The 23,792-nt window shown below is 47.7% G+C and overlaps 1 protein-coding gene across 1 annotated transcript in view; it reads left to right on the top strand.

Moving 5' to 3' along the window:
- The window catches only part of AP3D1 (adaptor related protein complex 3 subunit delta 1), a 437,106-nt gene that overhangs the window by 213,913 nt on the left and 199,401 nt on the right, over window positions 1-23,792 (top strand). The window contains exons 19-20 of the mRNA XM_069217822.1: window positions 7,059-7,134; window positions 8,953-9,155. Coding sequence (XP_069073923.1) covers window positions 7,059-7,134; window positions 8,953-9,155 — 279 coding nt within the window. The remainder of the gene's footprint in view (window positions 1-7,058; window positions 7,135-8,952; window positions 9,156-23,792) is intronic.

Below are 23,792 nucleotides of genomic sequence, written 5' to 3'. Positions count from 1 at the left end.
TGCGACGCAGGAGGAGTGTCGACACTCGAGGCCTCAGTCTTTGGAGCCTGCTTATGGGTCCGTTCTGCATCTCCAGAGTTTCCAGGAGCCGGGACGATCCCTGCCCAATTAAAGGAGTTTTATGAGGCCATACGCCTTTTTTTGGTCAGTCCGACCCTGCTATGGCGCCTTCAGGCCCAAGGGGTTCGGTCGGGGGGACCTTCAGTTTCCGCGCCGGAGGCTCCAGCCACCAAAGCCCCCTCTAGGTCTGCTCTCGGATCCGCGCTGGTGCCGGTCGTACCATTGAGACTTTTCCTGGCACCAGTTCAATTGTCGACACTTCCAATGTCATTGTTGTCCACCATCGACGTCAACCCGATCCTGATCCCCGTTGACCGACGTTGATGGGGCCTATTCACCCCAGGTTGGATTCTGACACTTATTCTTATGTGTTCGAATTCGGGTAAGGATTGGAGGTGTCCCTGGACCCTTATGAATACCAGGATGACCCTGACTTGTACTGGACACAGGAGTTGGGCGAGGGCAGTGGCCTGGATACCTCTCCAGATGCTGGCATGCTGTCTCCTCCTACTGTGGCTATGGCGGAGGGAGCAACTTACTTCATGGTGGCCAGTAAGGCGCTGAGGTCCTCGGCCTTGAGCTGCCTGTTTTTCAGGTCACGTCTAATTTCCTGACGAGGTGCTTTAACTAACAAGGGGTGTCCACATCTAAGCCTCTTCTTCCATTCAGTGAAGCCCTCACCGATGTCCTTTTGGTTACTTGGTCCAGACCCAGCGCAGGGGCTCCTGTGAACAGGCTTATCGCACACTGCCATCAGCCTGCCCTGAACGACTCTAAATTCCTGTCCCAACACCCCACACCTGAAAGCTTTGTCATCCAGGTATCCTAATCCTCGGGCGCATTTCTTTCCACACCTCCGGATAGGGAATCAAAAAGGCTGGAACAATTTGGGAAGAAGATGTTTTCTTCCTCCAGTGTCGCCCTGCGGTCAGTGAATACTGCATGCCTTTTGGGCCGCTATGCCCACTCTCTGTGGGATACGGTTGCGCAAGTTCTGCCGCAGATACTCGAGGAGGCCCATACTATTGTCTCCCAAGCTGTCACTAATGGGTGAGACGTGGCAAAGTTCACTATCAAATGTGGGCTGGACACGACCGACTCTCTAGGTAGATCGGTTGCTATGACGCTGGCTATGAGGTGCCACGCCTGGTTACGTACATCTGGTTTCTTAGGGGATGTCCAACATTCATATGGACATGCCCTTTGATGGCTCCCATCTCTTTGGAGACCAGGCGGACTCAGCTTTGGAGCGATTCAAGGTCTCCCGTGCTACGGCTCAGTTCCTCGGCCTTTCCACTGCCCCTTGTCCCAAACAGTCTGCCTTTTGCCCCTTTCGTGGCCACGGAAGGGGATCCCTATCTCGTCCCTTTCCCAGCCACCATGCCACCCATGCCATTCAGCCACTGTGTGGCTGGGGACGCGGAATCCCACGTGGTTGTGGGACAGGGAACCAGAGGTCTACCCAGTCCACCCCTGTCCCTGCTGCAGCCTCCAAACCCTCCTAGTCCGTCCCCTCACTCTGGGCCAGTTGGCGGCAGGATTCGCCATCACCCGCCCCACTGGAAATCCATCACTACGGACAGGTGGGTTTTGCTAGTCGTTTGAAGGGGCTACTCCCTCCCCTTCGAATCTCCCCAAAGCCATGCCTTCATCAGTCACTGTATACCGGAGGATCATTCGGCACTTCTCCACCAGGAAGTTGTGACTCTCTTGGCCAAGGGAGCCATTGAGAGGGTCCCTGCGCCATTAGTAGGTCGTGGTTGTTATTCCCGCTACTTTCTGGTGCCTAAAAAAGATAAGGGTTTACGTCCTATCCTCGACCTTCGGGACCTCAATCTCTTCCTCGAGAACGAGAAATTCAAAATACTCTCCCTTACTCAGGTCCTGTCTGCCTTGGACCCAGAAGACTGGATGGTAGCATTGGACTTGCAGGACGCTTATTTCCATACTTCATCCTGCCTGCCCACAGATGTTACCTATGATGCCTGGTAGGTCACGCGCACTTTCAATTGAAGTGCTCCCCTTCGGCCTTATCAGCGCCCCTATGGTGTTCATGAAAGTGATGGCGGCGGTTGCAGCTTATCTGTGCAGGTTGGTGCAGGTTGGAGGTTTCAGTCTTCCCCCTACCTTGACGACTGGCTCTTGAGGCTGACTCGCCCCAAAAAGTCACCTCCTGCACACGCTAGGGTTCACTATAGACATGCCGAAGTCACACCTGACTCCCTCTCAGACGCTCCCTTTCATCAGAGCTGTTCTGGACACAGTGCAATTTCAGGCCTATCCTCCTAGTCCAGGATATTCAGGCTAGGATTTTGATCTTTCAGCCTCTACCTTGGGTTTCGGTGAGACTGACTCTGAGGCTGCTGGGCCTCACGGCCTCCTGCAACGTGCTAGTGACACATGCCAGATGGCATATGCGGGCTCTGCAGTGGGACTTGAAGTTCCAGTGGGTGTAGCATCAGGGAAATCTCCGACCTGCAGTGGTGTCTTTCGAATCGGCATTGGGTCAACAGCAGAACCCTCTCCTTTCCCCAACCAGATCTATCCATAGTGACGGAAGCGTCACTTCTGGGGTGGGGCGGCCACATGGGAGAGATGGAGATCAGACGCCTCTGGTCTCAGGCGGTGTCTGGGCTCCATATCAATCTTCTGTAACTCTGCGCGATCAGGCTTGCTTTGAAAGCATTTCTTCCCTCTCTCAAAGAAAAAGTAGTGGAAGTGTTCACGGAGAACACTACCGCCATGTGGTACTGCAACAAACAGGGCGGAGTAGGGTCCTGGACCCTTTGTCAGGGGGTGCTACACCTCTGGACATGGCTGACACATCAGGACATCACCCTGGTGGTTTAACATCTAGTGGTCTCTCTGACCGCCAGAGCAGACAAACTCAGTCGTCGATGCATAGGCGATCACAAATGGCGTCTCCATCTGTCGGTGGCGCAAGGTCTCTTTCTGCAGTGGGGAGAGCCTTGGTTAGATCTGTTCACCTCCACAGAGAACGCGCACTGTCAGCTGTTCTGCGCATTGGAGTTTCCAAGGCAGCACTAGCTCAGAGACGCTTTTAGTCTCGACTGGAACTCCGGCCTCCTTTCCACCTATACCACTTCTGTCCAGAGTTCTCAAGAAGATCAGTAACAACTAGGCCCAAGTCATCTTGGTGGGTCCAGACTGGGCACAGAGAGTATGGTATCCAGAGCTATTGAATATGGCCACAGATGCTCCACTCATACTGCCCCTTCGGGAGGATCTTCTGTACCTGCAGCAGAGGACGGTTCTCCAACCGAACCTGTCCAATCTCTGCCTTCATGCATGGAGATTTAGCGGTGGCAGTTGATGGCTTTTGACCTTCCACCTGAAGGGGGGATGCTATCTTGACAGCCAGGCATCCCTCCACAAAAACAGTTTATGCGTGTCGTTGGCATAAACTTGTGGCAGGGTGTACCAACAAATATGTTGATCCCCTCTCTCTCTCTGCTCCTCTTTCTGAGGTTCTTTTGCTCATTCTTTCTTTAGCCCAGCAGGTCTCTGCTTTGGGTACCCTTAAAGGTTATTTATCAGCTATATCAGCCTTTCTTAGGTTGCCTGATCAGCCTTCACTTTTTAAGTCTGCTATTGTTAGTCGATTCCTTAAGGGTCTCACCCATTTGTTTCCTCCCACTACGTTTAACATGCCTTAGTGGGACCTCAATCTTGTACTTACTTAATGTGTACTCCCTTTGAGCCGATGCACACTTGTCCCTTATGGCTTTTAGAACCGTTTTTCTTGTTGCCATCACTTCTGCTCGCAGAGTGAATGAGCTTCAAGCTCTATCTTCTAAGCCCCCATTTTTGTCTGTGCACTCTGACAAAGTGGTTTTACACACTAAGGCTTCCTTCCTTCCCAAAGTCGTTACAGCTTTTCATATAGGCCAGTCCTTCACCTTGCCTACTTTTTACGCATCTCCACATCCTTCTCATGAGGAGAGACTCCACCGCCTGGATCCAAAAAGAGTGTTGTCGTTCTATCTGAATCGTACTAAAGATTTCAGGGTGGAAGATCAACTCTTTATTGGATATGTGGGTGCAAAGGTAGGGAAGGCGGTGCAAAAACGTACCATCTCTTGATGGGTACTTCTTTGCATCAAGATGTGCTACGCTTTAGCGAAGAAGCAACCCCCTGAGGGCTTGCATGCTCATTCCACCAGAGCAACTGCTGCACGCCGAGTGCCTGTCCTGGATATCTGCCAGGCAGCTACGTGGGCATCCTTGCACATGTTTAATAAACATGACTGCCTGGACAGTCCGGTCCGTAGGGACAGCTGCTTTGGTTGTTTGGTCCTGCAGGACTTTCTAGTATGATCTTGGTTTGCAGCCCACCTCAGAGGATGCCATTGCTTGGCTATTTATTCTAAGGTAAGGAATCTGCAACCTCTACAAAGTCTCCATCAGTTACTTACCTTCGGTAATGATATCGGTATAGACATATTCAAGTTGCAGGATCCTTACCTACCCACCCATCCTCCCCGCTTGCGAACTTATTTCTAGGGACAGGGCTTCCCCATTCAGGGCCTTGGCTCTGGTGCACCAATTTCAGTGTTTTTCGCGGCTTTGCACTTTGGCGTGGAAAGTTGTGAAAAGAAACTGATGTCACTGCGTGGAGGCAACGTCTGTTTACTACTCACGACTTCATCACAGGGACTACAAAGCCCGCGGAGTCTACTAATGCCACCTACTGACGAGCAGGGGTATTGCAAAAATCTCCGGATCCAGTCTGACACTGGGGGGAAAATTCTAAGGTAAGGAATCTGCAACTAGGATATGTCTCTACCAGATATATTGTTGCCGAAGGTAAGTAACTTGTACGTCCCTCACTTTTCCCTTAAAGTTTTATTTCTCTACAGTTTGATTAACTTAGTGATTGTTTAGATCTAAATTAGCTTCTGTTTAATGGAAATATGGTAGAATTGGGCTATATAACATTAACTAGCTATATTGGTTCACTTTAGGTTGGAGCCTACCAGACAGCACAGATGTTCTGGTTTGCTAAGGACATTTTGGGGACTTTCAGAAACTTGATCTAGGAATGCCTTCCACCCTTTGATTACCATCGGCTTGGTGGTTTGTAACTCCCATATTTCTGGCTTTCTATTTGCTGGCTTTATTTGCTTTAGGCGCTCCAGGTTCAGTTCGACCCTCCCATTGTCTAAACCATGTTTACTGTATTCTTCCACAAACTCCCTTTCTGTAAACAGGCCTCTAAATCTTTTTATCTTGTTTCATTTGCTGTGCGTTCAAAGGCTAAAGTTAAATGTCAAGGGCTGTCTTCCTAGAGTGCTTGTTTACTTTTCTTCCTATGACTTCAAAGTGTCAGGATTTTTGTGACAATCTTGCTGGATACTGGGGGTAGAAAGTAGGTTTTTTTAGCACTTGACTACATTTAAATGAACAGTGTATGTATTTACGAATATATCAGAATTAGTAACATAAATTAAGCAATTTTGTTTGTTTTTTCTGAAGTGTTGAAAACAAATACTTTAATGTGATCAAAATAAATCATTACACTAGGTGATGCAATTTCCACACATTTTAAAGTATACTTTTATTAATAAAACTGTATGTCTGTGCAAATGTAATGGTCATTTCATTTGAAAATCAGTTGTCTGTTGTAATGGCAGTGCACTATCGTACAATGCATACTCTGCTCTACGCCACTCCACTATACTCTACACCTCTTCAGTTCATACCACTCCACACCACTGAGCTCTAAGCCACATCACGCTATGCCTCTCTAACCTGTGCCACTCTACTCTACACCACTGCACTCTTCACCACTACACTCCACACCAATCTACTCTGCACAACTCCACTCTGTGCCACTGTACTCTATTCCACTCTGCAACACTGCACTCAGTGAATACACTCTAAGTCAAAGCACTTTACTCTGTAACACTCAACTATATGCCCCTGCTTTCTACGCCAATCCACTCTATGCCACTCTGTACCACTGCACTCTACACCACTTCACTCTATACCACTGCACTCTACACCACTTCAATCTAAGCCATTGCACTCTATGCCACTCTACCCTGCACCACTCCACTCTGTCACTATACTCTGTCACTCCACGGCACTGCCCTCTGCCACTGCACTGTACACCATTGCACTGTACTCTGCATCACTCAACTCCTCTCCGATACTTTACGCTGCAAAACTGCAGTCTCTGCCACTGAACTCTGCGCCACTCCACTCTGCGCTAATCCACACTACGCCACTCCACTCTTCTCCATTCTTAGGCACTGCACTCTATGCCACTGCACTTTACGGCACTATAATCTAAGCTATTCTATGCCCCTGCACCCTATCCACTCAATAAAACTCTGCGCCACTCTACTCTGCACCACTACATTCTGCACTCCACTAGGCACCCCTCTAATCTAAGATGCTGAATTGTATGCCACTGAATTCAGTGCCACTGCACTCAGTGCTATGGCACTCTACACTAATGCTCTCTATACCAGTCCACTCTGTTCTATGCCACTCTACGCGACTCCATACTATGCCTCTCCAGTACACGACACCCTCTGCCAGTCCACTCTACAAAACTCTACTGCACTCTTTGCCTCTACGACACTTCACACAACCCTCCTCTGTGCCACTAACATTTAGCCATGATCAACAGCAGGCACGCTGATTTGCAGCATGGCTAAACACATTGGCAAAGCCAATAGCTCTTGTATAGGTGAGTCCGATTGGCTTTGCCAGTGCTTGTTACTAATTGGCTCTGTCTAAAGGAAAAGGGCAGTTATGTATATTTTGTAAGGCGTGTCTAATATCCCACCCATGGGTGGATCTGTTTAGTGCTTATGATTTCAATGGAAATTCCCCTGAAGAAATACTAGAAACGTTTCCTTACTTCACGTTGTCCTGAATGACTTTTAAATTTTGATCTTGTTAGTCTTTTAAAAAATATTTGACTTTATCCTTATTGGAGATGCTAAGTTAATGTTTTTCATTTGCAGGCATACCAGGATGCGACTGGAGTGGATCATATACCAGTTGTTCAAATTGACCTGTCCGTTCCTTTGAAGGTCCCAGGCGAGTTCAAAATTTGTTTTTGGTCTCAAGAAAGTGTTCCAGCCTAATTCCGTTCCTTCCCACCACCATCTGCTGCTTACTATATTCTTGCTTTCTCACAGTCTAACCTAACATTGGTAACATGAATAATTTTATGGCTGCTTTGCCATTAACTAGTGATACCTACAAGTAATTTGCTTGAAAGTCGTTTTCAACTGTGTAGTGCTAGCTTACTGGTTTATTGGCGAGATTCATCTGCGCTTTTGAATTGCTTTGCATATGTTCTACTGCTCTTTGCAGCTTTTAATTTTTGTTTCAGACAAACATTAATTGCTTTCCTTATGCAAACCTTTGCAGTTAACTTTACTCTCTCTGTAACCAACTTGACTTTTTTTTTTTGCATCAGACCTGTATAAAGTGTACCAATGTTATTGTTACTTTCTCTGTGCCTCCTGTTTCCTCACTAAAGAAGTGGGTCTCTGTCTGTGGGGACGGATATAGAAGGAATGTATAATGATGTTAACTATTTCCCGGGACGTACAAAAGATCATGAAATGCAAAATTTACCACCAGGAAAACTAAATCAACTACCAACCAGACCCAGCTCTACAGACATCAAACCCAGTTCGTCTAAAGCATCCAGTTTGAAGAATCTGTTTGTCTGCATGTCCAGTGAGGCAAAACATAGTTTCCGTTTTTTGTATTTTCATACTTCACATAGCAATGTCTTGAAATCATCAGTTGTGTCCTTCAAGGCTTACGAATGGTTGCATAGGTGTCCATACTGTACCCAAAGTTAAAATAATGAGTAAGAGCCTGAACAACTCAAGCTCATTAGACCGTGAATGACCTTGTAAAGAGGGTTAAGGGTGTGAACGACTGCGTTTTAGATACATGCTGACATCCAGTCTGTCCTGACATTGAACCTTGACTGCTCCATCTTAAGCGCTTAAATGCCAGCTGGCGTTTTGTGCACTGTATACAAAAATGAGTGATGAATTATTGATACCATATAACACAAAGATTTGTGAAAAACAATTGCATCATATTGTTTTACAGTGCAGTCTGGAATTTCTTTACAATAATGACATTCCATTCCTGCCCAAATCATACTCGTCTTCAGAGTTGGTAAAGTGAACAGGAGATGTCTGTGACATTGTAAGTCACTGATTTTAATCCTGATAGGGCTTTCTCTGAAACAACAAAATAAGGTTAGTTGAAAATAATTTAGGCATGTAGGTAGAGGGTCTGGTTACATCATTATCTTCAAAATAAGAGGATGTGTGATCAAGTAGTTGTTAGGCAGGTTAATAGCTTCCTCTGTGCCTTCCCAGACACGGTCTTGCAAAGCTTTTTGTTTAAGAAAGTCATTAATCACTCTTTCATAATTTATTAATTTGAATGTTACCACTACATTGGTATCAAGCATCCTGGGGACCCCTAGACAATGTCATTCCACACAATTGTCTGTGTGTGGAAGGAGAACGGAATGGGGAATAAAGCCTTTAGAGCATGCCTAACCTCACTCTGGAAACTGACATCTATAATTAAATAACCCTAATGACAAGTGAATAACCTCTGTTGTACTGTAACAGTGCTCCTCCATCTTCTTGCAATGTCAGGCTTGGCAAGCAACAAACCAAGCCCCACGGGGTGGGTCCGGAAGCCATGACCATCATCTCATCCTCCTCCCAGATACCTCTTATGTGTGAGAGCTTCAACTCTGCTCTGCAATGTCATGCAGGAAATTACAATTCCGAATTTCATCTGTGCTTATTTGTCTTTCTTAAAGAATATTTTCTTACTTGTATGACATTTTCACTTGGTTCTTCCGTGCAGGATTGCCGATGTCCGAACAGTATTTGAAACTAGAGGAAGAACGTAGGCACAAACAGAAATTAGAAAAAGACAAAAAGAAGAAAAAGCAAAAAAAGGAGAAAAAGGGCATGAAAAATCGACGTCACAGCTCTCTCCACACAGAAAGTGATGAAGACATTGCTCCTGCGCAGCAGGTGGACATCATCACAGAGGAGATGCCAGAGGTATTCTTTTGATTGCTTTAGCTCCTGTCTTTTCCTTTTGTCTGCTTCCCAGGTTTTTTAATTGTTGGCACTTGGCTCTGTGGAAATGTTTATGTTAAGCAGCTGAGATTTGGAACTGTGAAAGGGCTGCAAACCTGCTTGTTGTTGACAAATGTTCTATCTGCAGGTTTTTCTTACTGTCCAAATTCCTTTAGAAACACATGGGTAGGTAAGCACCAACATATATGGAAATTATATGGGCAGGAATGAGAATAAGCATCACTGCTTTTAGCAAGTTAAAATTATTTTCTGCCTACAAGAGTATTTAATGTTGAGACTGAAAATCGGAACCATGTATCTTTAAGCTACGATCTTCAAGGTTAGAGAGAAACTGACAGGCTAAAGAGTGACACCTTCACAGTTCGCAGAAGTTTGTGATGTGGACTTTTACCTGAACTGAGATCGTAACCCTGCTTGGCAGATGTGGCTAGTCGTTTGCTGGACAGTAAGAAGCCATGGAAGATATGAAGTGGAACTGTTTGGGTGCATCAAACCCCAGGGTTAAGCAGTGTATGGACCAATGAGTGGCTGAGTAAAGAGTCCAGCTTAAGACAAGGCTGGGACCCGCAACCTGGAGAGATGATTGCTGTGGGGGCAGAATGCTGAGATGCTGATGAGCAATGGAGTGGTCCCGTCTCCTGGCATCTTTAGAGATACGGGCGCACATGGGCCATTACCTAAGGGAAATGTTGATATTGTAAGAAGCTTCTACATTATTTTTTTAGGGACAGTCAGATGGTCTACAATGAAAATGTTTTTTACGACAAGGCTTTGCAAGGCACTGAAGGTGGCAAAGAATCAATTGATGGTAGGCTAGTTGTGTTTGACAGCAACAAAGTCATAATTTGTTTGTGTCTGCAGAGATTAAATTTAATAAGCAACTATGAGCCTCCTTGCAGCCACGGATGACATCCGCACCATACTGGACCATGGAGACACTGCTTCCCTCATCCTCCTTGACCTCTTTGCCGCCTTCGACACCACATCCCACATCACCCTATGCACCAGACTTTACAACTCCGGCATCCGTGATAAGGCCCTGGAATGGATCCGCTCCATCCTCACCGGAAAGACCCAGAGAATCAGATTCCCACTGTTCGTCTCGGAACCAACAGAAACACACTGTGGAGTACCCCAAGTCTCCTCCTTAAGACCAAACCTCTTCAATATCTACATGGCTCCGCTCGCCAAAATCATTGGACAGCATAGCTTCAACATAGTTGTGTATCGTCGGCATAGGAGACTAATTGACTCCCTCACCAACGAACCATCAGCAGGCAAGAACAACTTCCACAACAGAATGAGAGCAGTCGCTGAGTGGATGAAAAACAACTGCCTCAAACTCAAATCGGACAAGCCTGAGATCTTCATCCATGGTCCCACTCCCTCTGCCTGGGTTGACTTCTGGTGGCCAGCTGCCCTCAGAAGTGCCCACTGACCACGCATGAAACCTGGTCATCATCCTGGACTCCACGCTGTCAATGACCCACCAAGTCAATGCCGTTGCGTCGTGCTTCCACACTCTTCGCCCCCTTCGGAAGGTGGATCTTCAAGTGGATCCCCACTGAGCGAAGAAGGACGGTCACCCACACACTCATCAGCAGAAAACTCGACTACAGCAACACTCTCTATGCTGGAATCTTGAGCAGCTCCAAGGAAGACTCAAGAGAATTCAGAACGCAGCAGCCAGACTCATGCTAGACATCTCTCGCCACAGCCACATCACTCACCTTAGAGGCCTGCACTAGCTCCCCATCAACAAACGCATCACCTTCAAGCACCTGACTCACCCCTACAAGGCTCTGCACAGCATTGGACCAGCCTACCTCAACCACCGCCTATCTTTCTACACACACACCAGACAACTCTGATCTTCTCAACTTCTGCTGCCACCCCTAGAATCAGGAAGAGCACAGTGGGAGGCAGATCCTTCTCCTACCTTGCAGCACAGACCTGGAACACGCTACCTACCCACCTCAGGTAGGCCCCCTCGCTAAGTCATTTCAAGAAGGACCCCAAGACCTGGCGCTTCAACTGACCGACTCCCCTTCGACTGCGCCCTGAGATCCCATTGGTGGTAAGCAGCGCTATACAAATTGCTGATTGATTGATTGAGCCAGATAACAATGACTAAGTTGAGGTAATGTATGGGTTTGCTTTAGTTCCATTTTTCTGTTTAACAGTTTCACGCTTGTATAGACACTGACCCACCTTGATTTAATACTACACAAATCTCATTAATTCCTTTTTAAATACAATTTACTAGTTTTATATATGTGGATTAAGCCCAAGTTTGATAGTGCTGACAGCAGTTATTACCTTTAATCAACTCAGTTGTGTTAATAAAATCGGCATCTGATCTGAGTCTGTTAGCCAGGTTTCAAACCTGTGAGTTTGCAGATGTGAAAATATGCATGAAGAGGAGCTTTACTTGAAAAACTTTATTTACTTGTAACTCTGGTTCTCCAACGTCGGCATCTTACATATTCACATGCTTGAATTATTCCCTGTGGTCAGACTGGGAACCCTCGGCAAAAGCATAGCATTGTAAATTTACATTAAAAAACATTGAAGTTTGCATAGACCATTTACATACTACTCACATCATTGTAAATTACCCATACTACAGCCATTTACAGACCAGCACCCCGAGCTGCTTTACTATAAGAGGCTTCTGACTGCCGGATTATGTTTGAGTTTAAGAGTTAGCCTTATGTGGGTGGATTGAATGTGAATCTATAAAAGATGCCATTGTTGGAGAACCGGAGTGACAGGTAAGTAGCATTTTTCCTTCTACAGCATTGGATCCTTCATAGAGCCACATTCTTGAATTAGGATTACTGCTTGTGTATTTTACAAAATAATAGCAAAAACCCGGCATGAGGCTTAATTTCAAAAGGTTTTAAGTACTGCTTGTTCAATGGTTCATTCCTAGTCTGTTAATTCTGATGCAGTAGTGCTTTGTGAATGCCCGCATTGTCTTTCCATGTTGCTGTTTTACAAATATCCTTTAGTGAATTCCTGCAATAATGGTTTTTGTATTGTCCCAGCCCTCCTCGATTTGCTGCCATTGATAGTTCAAATGCCCTGATTGATTTTCATTATTGGGCAACACTCCCAGTATTGCTTGGATGTGTCTTACTGTTGTGTAGTTTTATGAGGGTTAGCAAGGATTCTTGGCAAATTAGCTTGTCTCCTCTCTTTGAGTGGAAACTCCATTCCTTCTTTTGTGTGAATTCTGGCATCCAAGAAAAGCAAATAGGTGCTTGGGGATCAGATTGAATTTTTTTCATGTTGATCGCTAGGCCTAACCTTGTTAATATTGACATTTTCCTTCTTGCCATATCCTGACAGTCTTGATGTGTTTTCGGTCTTATGAGCCAGTCACCTAAATAGGTGAATGCCACATGTGCTACCTTCCTTACAAATGCTGGAACCGGAACCATGCTTTTTAGGAAGATGTGTAAAGCCAATTACAGGCTGGATGGTAATAATTTTAACTTATGACAGCCTGAGATCATGAAACTAAGATACTTTCACATGAATTGGGGTATGGAAATGTGCATCCTGCAGATCCAAAGAGGTTAGAACACCCTTTTTTATGAAGGGTAATATTTACAGCAGCGTCATCATGCTGAAGCTATGCCTGTTTGTGTATTTGTTTGAGGTTTCTCATATTTAACAGTGCTTTCCATTCTCCTGATTTTTTAAATATAGAAACAGTCTACAGAAAAAATCTAGTTTCTGCTACTGCTACCACAGCTTCCCTCTTCATTAGATTAGCCACTTTTAGGACTTTTAAATGCTTGTCTCTCTTTTCTTGGAAGGTGAGATGGAAGTTTTGCCATTAACTCCAGGGTATGACTGAATTTGACAATGTCCACCAACCATCTGTCTGTTTTTACCTTCTCTCAGCTTTGAAAATAGTAACTCATCCTTCCTCACACAGGCAGCTTGTAAGAGGAGGAAGGTAAACTGGGAAAGTCAGGCGCTGTTTCCCTTGCTGATGTATTTGGAAAAATGTCTTCGCCTTCTGTGCTGCTCTTGATTGTTCTGTGGGCTGCACTGTTGTCTTTGTCATCTAGACTGTTGTCCAAAGGTGCCATATTGTCTGTTTGCATGAAAACTTAGCTTGTTGGAAAGGCCTTTCATTCTGATGCTTGTATCCTCATTAGGTTGTCACACATGGAAGGCCCAAAATCACCTTTCTATCTCTCTGTGTCAGTTTTAATAGATTGAAGAACATGTTCATGATTTTTGATTGGACTTCAGGTTTTAATAATGTACTTTCCAGCCAGCTGTATCTTCTTATAATAGTTGAATTCCCTATGTCTTAAAAGGTACATGAGGCATTTGGAGCTGCATCTATTAATGTTGTAGAAGCTTATGATATGTCATTCAAAATCACTTTAACCCTGGCTTTCTCTTTATTTCCCAACTTATCTAGGGAAGCTAGATCACTCTATATCTTGCCACGAACCTTGACGCACTTGTTTTTTTTTCTTTTTTTGCTGCATCTGCTGCCCATATATTAACCAGCTAACCCATTGAATCCTATTTTTTTTTCTTCTTTGTGTGTTAATGCTATACAAGTAGTCGATGCTTTTGGATATCCCCTTTGTGCTACAGCTGAAACTACGTACTCTGTTTTAATATATCCAGTAAACATATAGAGCCTGATGATGTTGCTTTGTATTTCTTCTCTGTACTAGACTAGTTAGCTGTGGAAGTAGCCAGATTTTACATCATTAACTACTTTTCCTCCCCTAGATAATCTAAGATGGGGATAGCTTGGGATCTTCTATGTTATTTTTCTTTACAAAAAAAACAGCTGCTGTTGGAAAGACTGGGAGAATTTCTCTATTAAGGCATTAAATTTGCCTTTTTCATTCAGTGGAGAGTCCCATGATGGTTCAGGACTAAAAAGAACAGATGATGGACGGAATGCTGGACAATGCAAACATTCACCCCCAGTCACAAAGATCTAGGTTTAATCCATCATTTGTTTCCTACAATGCCACCCTGGTTTGGACCCAGCATATGCAAATCAGTCTCAACACTGCTCCCCTTGTGAACTGTCCAGCCCGATCTGCCAAACCAGTTTTTCCCAGGACCAGAAACAAACATCCTGGGACTGGTTTCGGGATATCAACCCTCATCAGCCAGGCTAACTTGAATCCAGTGGCATAGTGAGCACGGGACCACTTCTGGCCATTCTTATTCCACTTAGGGTGGCAAAAGCAAAAAGAACAGATGATGTCAGTTCCTTTCTTTCCGCACCAGCCAGCACTGATCCGAAGAAAAAGCTACTCCTAAGTCACTTTTTGACTGGTCTTTTTTTGGACTTTTCGTCGAAGCTTGTTTGATATTTCTACTCCTGTTAATCGAGGGATGTCTTCTCTTAAGTCCGGGTTCAAGCCCTGCGGATCCTGTCATCGGGCTATGTACATGACAGATCCACACCTCATGTGCCTTTGGTGTCTGGAGCGCAACCATTACCCGACGTCGTACTCAGAGTGCTGGGCCATGAAACCAAAGGTATTCAGGGAGTGGTCCCAAAAGCGCATGGCAGCCTGGCAGTCGGCTCCGTGTAAGTCTTGTTCTAGAGAAATGTCTCTGGATCGGTGGAAGAGCCCCTCTCTTTGTTGGCCCACTCTAAGTCCTCGGACAAACAGGTAAGTTGAGGCATAAGAAGGCAAAGTGTTCTCTGTCCTCGCCTCGTTTGTCGGCCACCAAGACAGGCACAGGAGCGTCCTCGATCTAGGCTTCCCCCTAAGGAGCATGCATCTGGGCCAAATCTGTGTCTCCCTGTGTTTCCAGGAGCCAGAGCGACCCCTCCTCAACTCAAGGAGTTTTGAGGCCATGCGCCTCATTTTTGGGCAGTCTGATTCCATGGCGTGCCTTCGGGCAGAGCCAGAAGGGGCCCCTTCGGGTTCCACGCTTCAGCTCTAAGGAACACCCATGGATCCGTTGCTGGATCTGGACTTGTGCCAGTCGTACCACCTCGCCCTCCCCCTGGCACTGATCCCGACGTCGACCGTGCCCCTGGGCACCGCCACCCCATCCTCATTGCCTACTGTGACACAGAGCCAGATGGGCCTTGTGCCGGATCCTGAGCCTTATTCTTTTGGGCTGAGGACTCTAAGGAGTCGCTGGACCCTTCAGAATACCAGCTCCAAGACCCCATGAATGATCATACGGACCTGGGTGAACCAGTAGCCTGGACACCTCACTAGATACTGGCATGCTGCCTCCTCCCGCCATGGCTACGGAGGAGGGAGCTTCATATTCGGGGGGTGGTGCTGAGAGCAGCTGAGGTCCTGAACCTTGATCTACCTTTGGTGAGTCAGGACTAACCTCGTGACAGAGGTGCTTCAGTTTGAGATTTCTTCCTCTGAACCCCTGCTTCCCTTTAATGACGCCCTTAGTAATGTCCTTCTCTGTACCTGGTCCAAACCCAGCACAGGGGCTCCTGTGAACAGAACAGTTGCTTGCTGCCATCGCCTGGCACCGGATGACCCACGTTTCCTGATGCAACACCCCACTTCTGAGAGCTTGATTGATTATCCAAGCCTTCACTTCTCAGGGTGCGTTGCCTTCCACACCCCAGGATAGGGAATCCAAGATGCTGGACACACTTGGGGAGAAGATGTTTTCTTCAACCTGCCTGGCATAGCAGTCCATGAACATCGCATGCCTTGTGGGCCGTTAGTCCCATACGCTGTGGGATATGGTTCCGCAAGTGCTGCTACAGGTCCAGAAGGAGGCCAGGGCGGTAGTTGCTGATGGGAGAGATGTTGCAAAGTTCACGATCCCATGTGGACTGGACTTGACCAACTAACTGGGCAGAGCAGTTGCTTCGACAGTGGCCGTGAGGCACCACTCCTGGTTGAAGACGTCTGGCTTTTCGGGGATATCCAAGCTAATCTTATGGACATGCCCTTTGACGGCACCCGTCTCTTTGGAGAGAAAGCAGACTCAGCGCTTGAGCGCTTCAAGGATTCTCGTGCTACTGCCAGGCCCTTTGGCCTTGCGGCAGCCCCTCGCCCCCCTTAGTTCACTTTTTACACCTTTTGTGCCTATGTAAGAAGCACCCAGCCAGGACCATTCCCCTGCAGCCAGCGTGCGGTGCATGCTGCCCAGCGTCTGCGTAGACTGGGATGTGGGATCCACCTTCCTCATGGATCAGGGAGCCAGCTGTCTGACCAGTCTGCCGTCGCCCTCTGTAGCTGCCTCCAAGTTTTCCTTTTCTGATGATTCAGCACCAGGAACCAGTTCACCGTTCTTCCCTTTGGCATTACCAGCGCCCCTTGGGTGTTCACCAAAGTGATGGCGGTGGTTGCAGCTCATCTGCGCAGATCAGTGACTAGTTGTAGAAGGCGAATTTGTGCTAGGCTGTTGTCTCTCACCCCCAGACTAAGGTGGACCTCCTGCATTCTCTGGGGTTCACTATATACATGTCAAAGTCACACCTGAATCCCTCTCACATGCTCCCTTTCTTTGGAACTGTTCTGGACACAGTGCAGTTTCTGGCTTATCCTCCCCAGCGGCGAGTCCAAGATAATAAGGCTATGTTTTAGCCTCTATCCTGGATTTCAGTGAGAAAGACTGAGGCTCCTGCATCCTGCTGGTGACACATACAAGGTGGCATATGCGGGCTCTGCATTGGAACCTGAAGTTCCAATGGGCGTAGCATCAGGGAAATCTCTGACCTGGTCCAGATCTCGGAGGGAACTGCACGAGATTTGCAGTGATGGCTAACGATCCGCTGTTGGGTCAGAGGCAGATCCCTCTCCTTTCCCCAACCAGATCTGAAAATAGTGACAGATGCATCACTCCTGGGATGGGGCGGTCACCTGGGAGAGGCGAAGATCAGAGGCTATGTGGTACCACAACAATCAGGCGGGGTGGGATCGTGGACCCATTGTCAAGGGACTTTGCACCTCTGGACGTGGCTGGAACAACAGGGCAATTCCCTAGTGGTTCAGCATCTGACAGGCTCTCTGAATGCCAGAGCGGAGTAACTCAGCCGACAATGCTTAGTCTATCACGAATGGCATCGCCATATGGAGGTGGCGCAAGGTCTCTTTCAGCAGTCGGGAAAGCCTTGGTTAGATCTCTATGCCTCCGCAGAGAACGTGCAATCTCAGCAGTATTGCACATTGGAGTTTCCAAGGCAGCAATCGCTCGGCAACACTTTGCCCATATCACTTTGCCCAGAGTTCTCAAGAAGATCCAGAATGACCAGGCCCAAGTAATCCTTGTGGCTCTGGACTGGGCACGAAGAGTCTGGTATCCCAAGCTTTTGAGCACGGCCATCTATCCTCTGATCGTAGAGGTAGTGTGTCTATAGGACTCGCAAAGCCATATCCGGCAGGGGCAACGCCAATGACAGACGCAGGGCCAGTCAACGCCACCTAATGGTGCACAAGGGTACTGCTCAAGAAAAATCTCCAGATCCAGACTGACTCGCTGGGAAATTCTAAAGTAAGGAATCTGCACATAGATATTGTCTCTACCAGATAAGGCATTAACAAAGTTAAGTCACTTGTTCTTTAATGCTTCTTGTAAGTTTTTCTGTCTCACTGGTGTTAAAATGGTAGGCTTTCTGCCTGACTGAAGAGGTCTAACACTTTTTCACCGGTACCTCAGGTTCTGGTGATAGTGCCCACCTTGACTTTTCAGAATATCTCTTGGTAGTCCCTCGGATGTCATGCTTCATAGAAGACTGAACTGGCTGGCCAGAGTTTTGACTTTTTGAGGCAGAGATTGAGGGTGTTCTAGCCGAGCAGGCGTCCTAGCCAGCTTGGAAGTCATAGATTTAAAGGGCTCTGTGGAGGTTTTCACTGGCTTACATCATACTCCAGAGGTGAAGCCTCCGCTTTCTCCGCCAAAATAGGCAGTCTTTGTCCCCCATCTTTGAGAGTCTTTGTAGAAACAGTGTTACAGTTGCCACAATTGGAATGTGGATTATTCTCAAAGATCTTTATTTTTCCACAGGTCTTACAAGCTTTATAGAGTGATTCCTACTCCATAAAATTTGCCATAGTTTTTCTGCAATGTCCTAATTGCTTGTCTTCTTCCAAATACCTTAAAAATTAGAAAAGCGGGGGATGTGGCCTGCAAGTTGGCCGATCGGCTGCACTGAGTGCGAACTCCCAGCCCGAGAAAGATATCCTTAATTGTCCTGAAGCCCCGGGGCCTTGCTAACCCAATGGCATATCTCCCGGAAATCTGCAGGTATTACTGAGGCGATTTGGGAAGATTGCGCGCGCCCGGGCTCCTTGCTGCACCGAAAACGAGCATCCCCTAATTTGGCTGCTCAGCCTAACATGGCGATTGCAGGGGCAACAGCGAGGAGCCAGGGAGGTGACCAGGTGACTCTGGTGACGATGCCGTCGGCTTAAGCCTGAGAAGCATCGAGTGGTGGAGTGACGGAGGGCTTTGATATAGGCCAGCCGAAGACGCAGACGAGGCTTGCTGGCCTTGGCATGTCTGGGCCTCCCAAAGGTGATGGGAGGGAGGAGGCGGGCCTGGTTGCCCCGCCGACGACCGGAGGACATTGCCGCCGCTTAGCTACTGAGGCGGTGGGGGGAGGAGGGACAGTGTAGCGGTGATTGAGACGGGCCAGATTTGAGGTGGGGGATTGATCGGAGCCACACATCCCCAGCCTCTGACATTAACTGAAACTGCTTTGGTAGGCCCAGTTACAGCGCCTGCATGTGGAGGCAGCACCGAGGCTATGAGCGCAAAACTGCTTAAAGGGGATACAGAAGGGGGGGGGGGGGGGGGGCGCCCCATGAGGAAGCTGTAGGTAAAAGGGGCCTGATAGTCAGGGTTATAAGGGGGGGCGCTCCTTCCTTCCTCTTTCTGCTGACCGCACCTCCATGTTCGAAAAAGAGACAGCCCCCGGCGCTAATCAGACATGGGTGGGGCTGCAATATACCAAGTGACAGAACTGTGTTGGAGGTGAGCTTGGTCGAATTCCGAGGATCCAGGTGGACCCCCGCCCCCACGGGGGGCACTGACTGCAGACAGAGGGACCCTGCGAAACACTTTAAGAAGCACATAATTGGAGGACACACTCACCCAGCAGTACGGCTGGCTCCTCTGAACTGCGGCGGTTCGACCCCGTCCCCCTACCTCCCCGACTCTATAGAACCGAGCCGGTGGAGGGACTCAACAGTGCTTGCCCCTGCCATGGGCAAAGAGTGACTCACAAAAAGCACGCTGCAAGCTAAAATGGACCATTATACAGCCCAGTGTAGGCAAAGATAGAAGCCATGGCTCTAGGCGTGAATTTAGTGTGAAAAAATCTCTGCATAGAGGTAGAATGGTCCATTGAGACAGAACAGCGAGTACCCCCCCCCCCCCCCCCCCCCCTTCCTCCCCTGGGTCTCACCCAAGGACAATCATCACTAAAATCCTCAACTATAGAGACTGGAACACTATCTTGAAAGAGATACGAAAGCATAGAGATCTGCCCTATGTCAGTCACACTGTACGCATATTTCCAGACTACACCAGGTCCATGCTGGCCACTCAGTTTTTTTTCCAACGCCTGAGGCTGCATGGGCCTGGTTGGATCATCAGGGACGGAGAGGATCCCAGCAATACCAGTGGGGGGGGGGGCTGTGGTGGAGTCTCAGAGAGGAGGAGACAGACGACCACTTCAAGGAAAGGTGGTAGGCAGCAACGGAGGCGATCTGGCTTTGCCGTAAAGATGATGGTACGACCGAATGGCACATTGAGTCTGGAACAACAAAGAATGGAGAGGGAGGAGGCCAGAGCACTGGTTGAGGCAGTGACATCTGAGAATTCATCCTGAACTGGTTCTGTCCAAGGGGATGATCCAACAATGTGGGATGCAGAAGACAATACCTCTTGATACACCACACCAGTCATAAAAGGTTGAGCCGGCAGCCGTCATAACAGAAGAGACTTAATGGAGACCAAGGGGGAGTGAGAATGTGCCTGGTATACAGATGGGATCCTCCCCGATATGGCAGGCACATCGTATAGTCAGTTATCCTTGAGGGGTAAATCAGTTGAGATTAACTCTTTTATCCAGTATTGGATCTTTCATAAATTCACATGCTTGAATCATCCCCGTCGTCGAAGTGGGAGTCCCACGGTACATAAAATAGCAATAAATAATAAATAAAAATGTTTTGCCATAGGCTATAATGGAGCCAGCAATTGCTCACATAGCCTATCCATGTCCTTTTGTGAAAGGACCCAAACCTGCCTGCTGTCCAATCAGGCACCAGCACCCTCTAGAACCTTCTCCAGAGAAGCTCCCTTCCTCAGATTTTCTACCGCACGTCGTGTGAAGGGAGTCTCCCTGAGCTCTGCTCAGTTTTTCTTCTACTTCAGAACTTTTTCTCTCAAAAGAGTTGAAAATATGTCAGATTCTTCTAGGAAAGGTCTTTTCCGCCCTTGTAAGACCTGTGGAAAGAAAAGGCTCCATGTGGATGACCCACATAAAGACTGTTTGTATTGTCTCTACCCACAACACCAGGTTAAGGACTGCAAAATATGTCGCACCTTCTCCACAGAGACCCTCGGAGACCGTGAGGGCAGGCTCCTGACATGGTTACAGGCCAAATCCTGTACTTCAGGTGAGGAGAGTGGGTCAGAGAGGCCACACAAAAGGTCCAGATCTGAGGACCTGGGCCACACAGAAAAATCCAGGAAGAGGCAGAAATCACATCATGGGAAGGGCTTACAGACTTCAGTCTCCTTTGAGCCTTCCTCTCCTCTTCAAAAGAAGGAGTCCTACCATCTATCTCCTTCCTCAGAGCCTTCCACTTCTGGAAAAATGACTCTAAAAATTAGATCAACGACGACAACACCGTCGACGACCGTAACGACGACGACGATGGTATCAACTACCGGCTCCACTACATCGTCAATGAGACCGTCGTCAGCGTCGACTACCTTAACATCGACGGTAAGGGATCCTATCCCCTCTCTCAAAACTCCGTCGATGAGTATAGTAAAAACATCGTCGGTTGCAACACCGTCGACGACTGCCCCGTCGACTATAACGTCAGCGACGCCATTGGCGCTTTCGCCATCGACGGAGACACTGTCAAAGAAGCCATCCTCGACGAAGACACTACCGTCTACGACACTACCGTCGACGAAACCACAGTCGACGGATTAATCTGTACCATCCACGGCTGCATCAACTTTCACGCCATCGGCAGCAATGGTGCCTAGTAGACAGTTTGAGGCCACTCCTGCCTCTTCCAGGTCTCCAGATCTCCGAGCCATGGTCAGGATCAGATCTCTACCTGCACCGGACATTTATCCAACTGACACATCTCCAAACAAGATGTCTGCTTTAGTACCCAGTCATCTTCTTGACTGGGAGGAATCTGATGAAGGTCCATTTGGAGATGCACATAGCCCCTTGTAGCTCCATGTCAAGTACCAAGATGAGGATGAAGAGGATTAGTATGAGCAATACCAACCATACTACTCTCATCAGGAACAATATTACGAAACACGAGAGCCTCAACACAGAGATTCTGTACAAATGCCTTCTTCCTTAATCCAGGATTTACAATCCATGCTTCAGGATTATAGGAGAAGGTTCCCACTGGCAGCGGAAGATCACCCACCAGCGCCAGTCTCTCCGGTGACACCAGTTAATGCTCCTCCAGCTACTCCAAGATTGACATCCCACTCGGTGTTAGCTGCACCCACCAGAGATGAAGGTTCCACTTCAGGGGAAGAGGAACAAGAAGAAGGAGAAATTTCCACTCCACAACATCCTACAGAGGAATGGGATGATTACTTGGCCCCCACTCCTTCTCCACCACCTCCTCGCCCCTCTGATTCTCCGCCCGAGGACATAGGTGGTTTCCATAATCTTATGGACAGAGCCGCGGTAAGTTTTCACCTTCCAACATCTGTCTCCCAGTCGGAATGGTTCCTACATGATTTCAAGGCGCAATCACGGAAGTCGGTACGGTCCATTCCGATTATTGATTTCATATGGAGCGACGGCACAAAGATTATGCGAAACCCGGCTACGGTTCCTCCAGTTCCACAAAAACTGGATAAGAAATACAAGGCAACCCAAGATTCTCCGGCATGCCTTACTGGCCATCAAAAGCCTGACTCAATGATCTCACAGGCTGCTCAAAGGCGCTCCAAAAATCCATCAACGCCTATCTACTCCTCCAGACAAGGAAGGTCGCAGACTGGACAATATAGGCAAGAGATTCTCCTCCATGTCTGCAATCACTGTCAGGGCAGCAAATTCTTTTGTGATTCTAGGCCGATATGACCGCCAAATGTTGTCCGACATGCAACCTTTCCTGGACCTCATGCCTGAAAATAAACAAGCAGAGGCACAAAAGATCCTACAGGAAGGTGAGCGTACGTCGGAAGAAATTATCGACTACGCTCTTGACATAGCCTCTACTGGTTTCCGCCAACTAGCGGGTGCCGCGGTCTTACGACGGCAAGGTTGGCTCAAGGCCACATCTTTTAGACCAGAAGTGCAGTCCCGAATCCTAGACATGCCTTACGATGGCGAATCTCTATTTGGCAAACATGTGGATGACGCACTTCAAGCCATCAAGACGGACACGGACACCGCCAAGTCCCTGGGTACCCTGCAGTACCGGAAACAGCCCTTTCGAGGGGCTAGAGGAAGAGGTTTCACCTCATTTCGAGGTTCCTTCCATAGACAATACCAGCAATCCCAGTACAGGCCTTCATACCACCAGCAGTACAGGCAATCATTGACTGCCTCCTATACCAGACAAGGAGGTAAACGAAGGCAGGGTTCGCAATCCAGAGATCAACCCAGAAAACAATGATCTTCTACAGGCACCGGCTATGCTCCCCCAATGCCCACGACATCAGCAAATAGGAGCAAACATTTCCAACTTCATCCAAGAGTGGAAGAAGATAACATCAGACAGATGGGTGCTGGATATAGTGACAAGAGGTCATACCCTGGAATTCACACAAAAGCCACCGCTTCACCCACCAACATCAGGCAGGTCTCGCCACCTTCGTCTGCTTCAAGCGGAAGTATTCAGCCTTCTGGCCAAAGGGGCTATAGAGGCAGTTCCTCTGTAACAACGGGGTCTCGGATTCTACTCCCGGTTTTACCTCATAAGGAAGAAGTCAGGAGAGTGGCATCCTATACTAAACCTCAGGAAACTCAACAAGTTCCTTCGAAAACAATCCTTCCGGATGATCACACTGTCAGATATCTTGCACCTCCTGAATCCTGGAGATTTTATGACAACTCTAGATCTCCAGGACGCCTACTTCCACATTCCAATACACCAAAAGCATCACAAATATCTACGTTTTACAGTAGCCGGTGCCCATTATCAGTTCAGAGTCCTACCATTTGGCCTCAGATCAGCTCCGAGAATCTTCACAAAATGCCTGGCCCCGGTCGCAGCCTACCTCAGAAGCAAGGGTTTCCAGGTGTTCCCATACCTGGACGACTGGCTCATTAAAGCTCCGTCATCTCTACTAGCTTCCAAGGTGACAAACGCCTGCCTAAAACTATTCAACGGTTTGGGTCTAACAGTGAACCTACAGAAGTCAGTTGTGCTTCCC

The sequence above is a fragment of the Pleurodeles waltl genome, chromosome 12 (assembly GCF_031143425.1).
Source record: "Pleurodeles waltl isolate 20211129_DDA chromosome 12, aPleWal1.hap1.20221129, whole genome shotgun sequence".
Lineage (NCBI taxonomy): Eukaryota > Metazoa > Chordata > Amphibia > Caudata > Salamandridae > Pleurodeles > Pleurodeles waltl.
The sequence above is the reverse complement of the archived record's forward strand: the minus strand, read 5'-3'. Positions and strand labels throughout refer to the sequence as shown.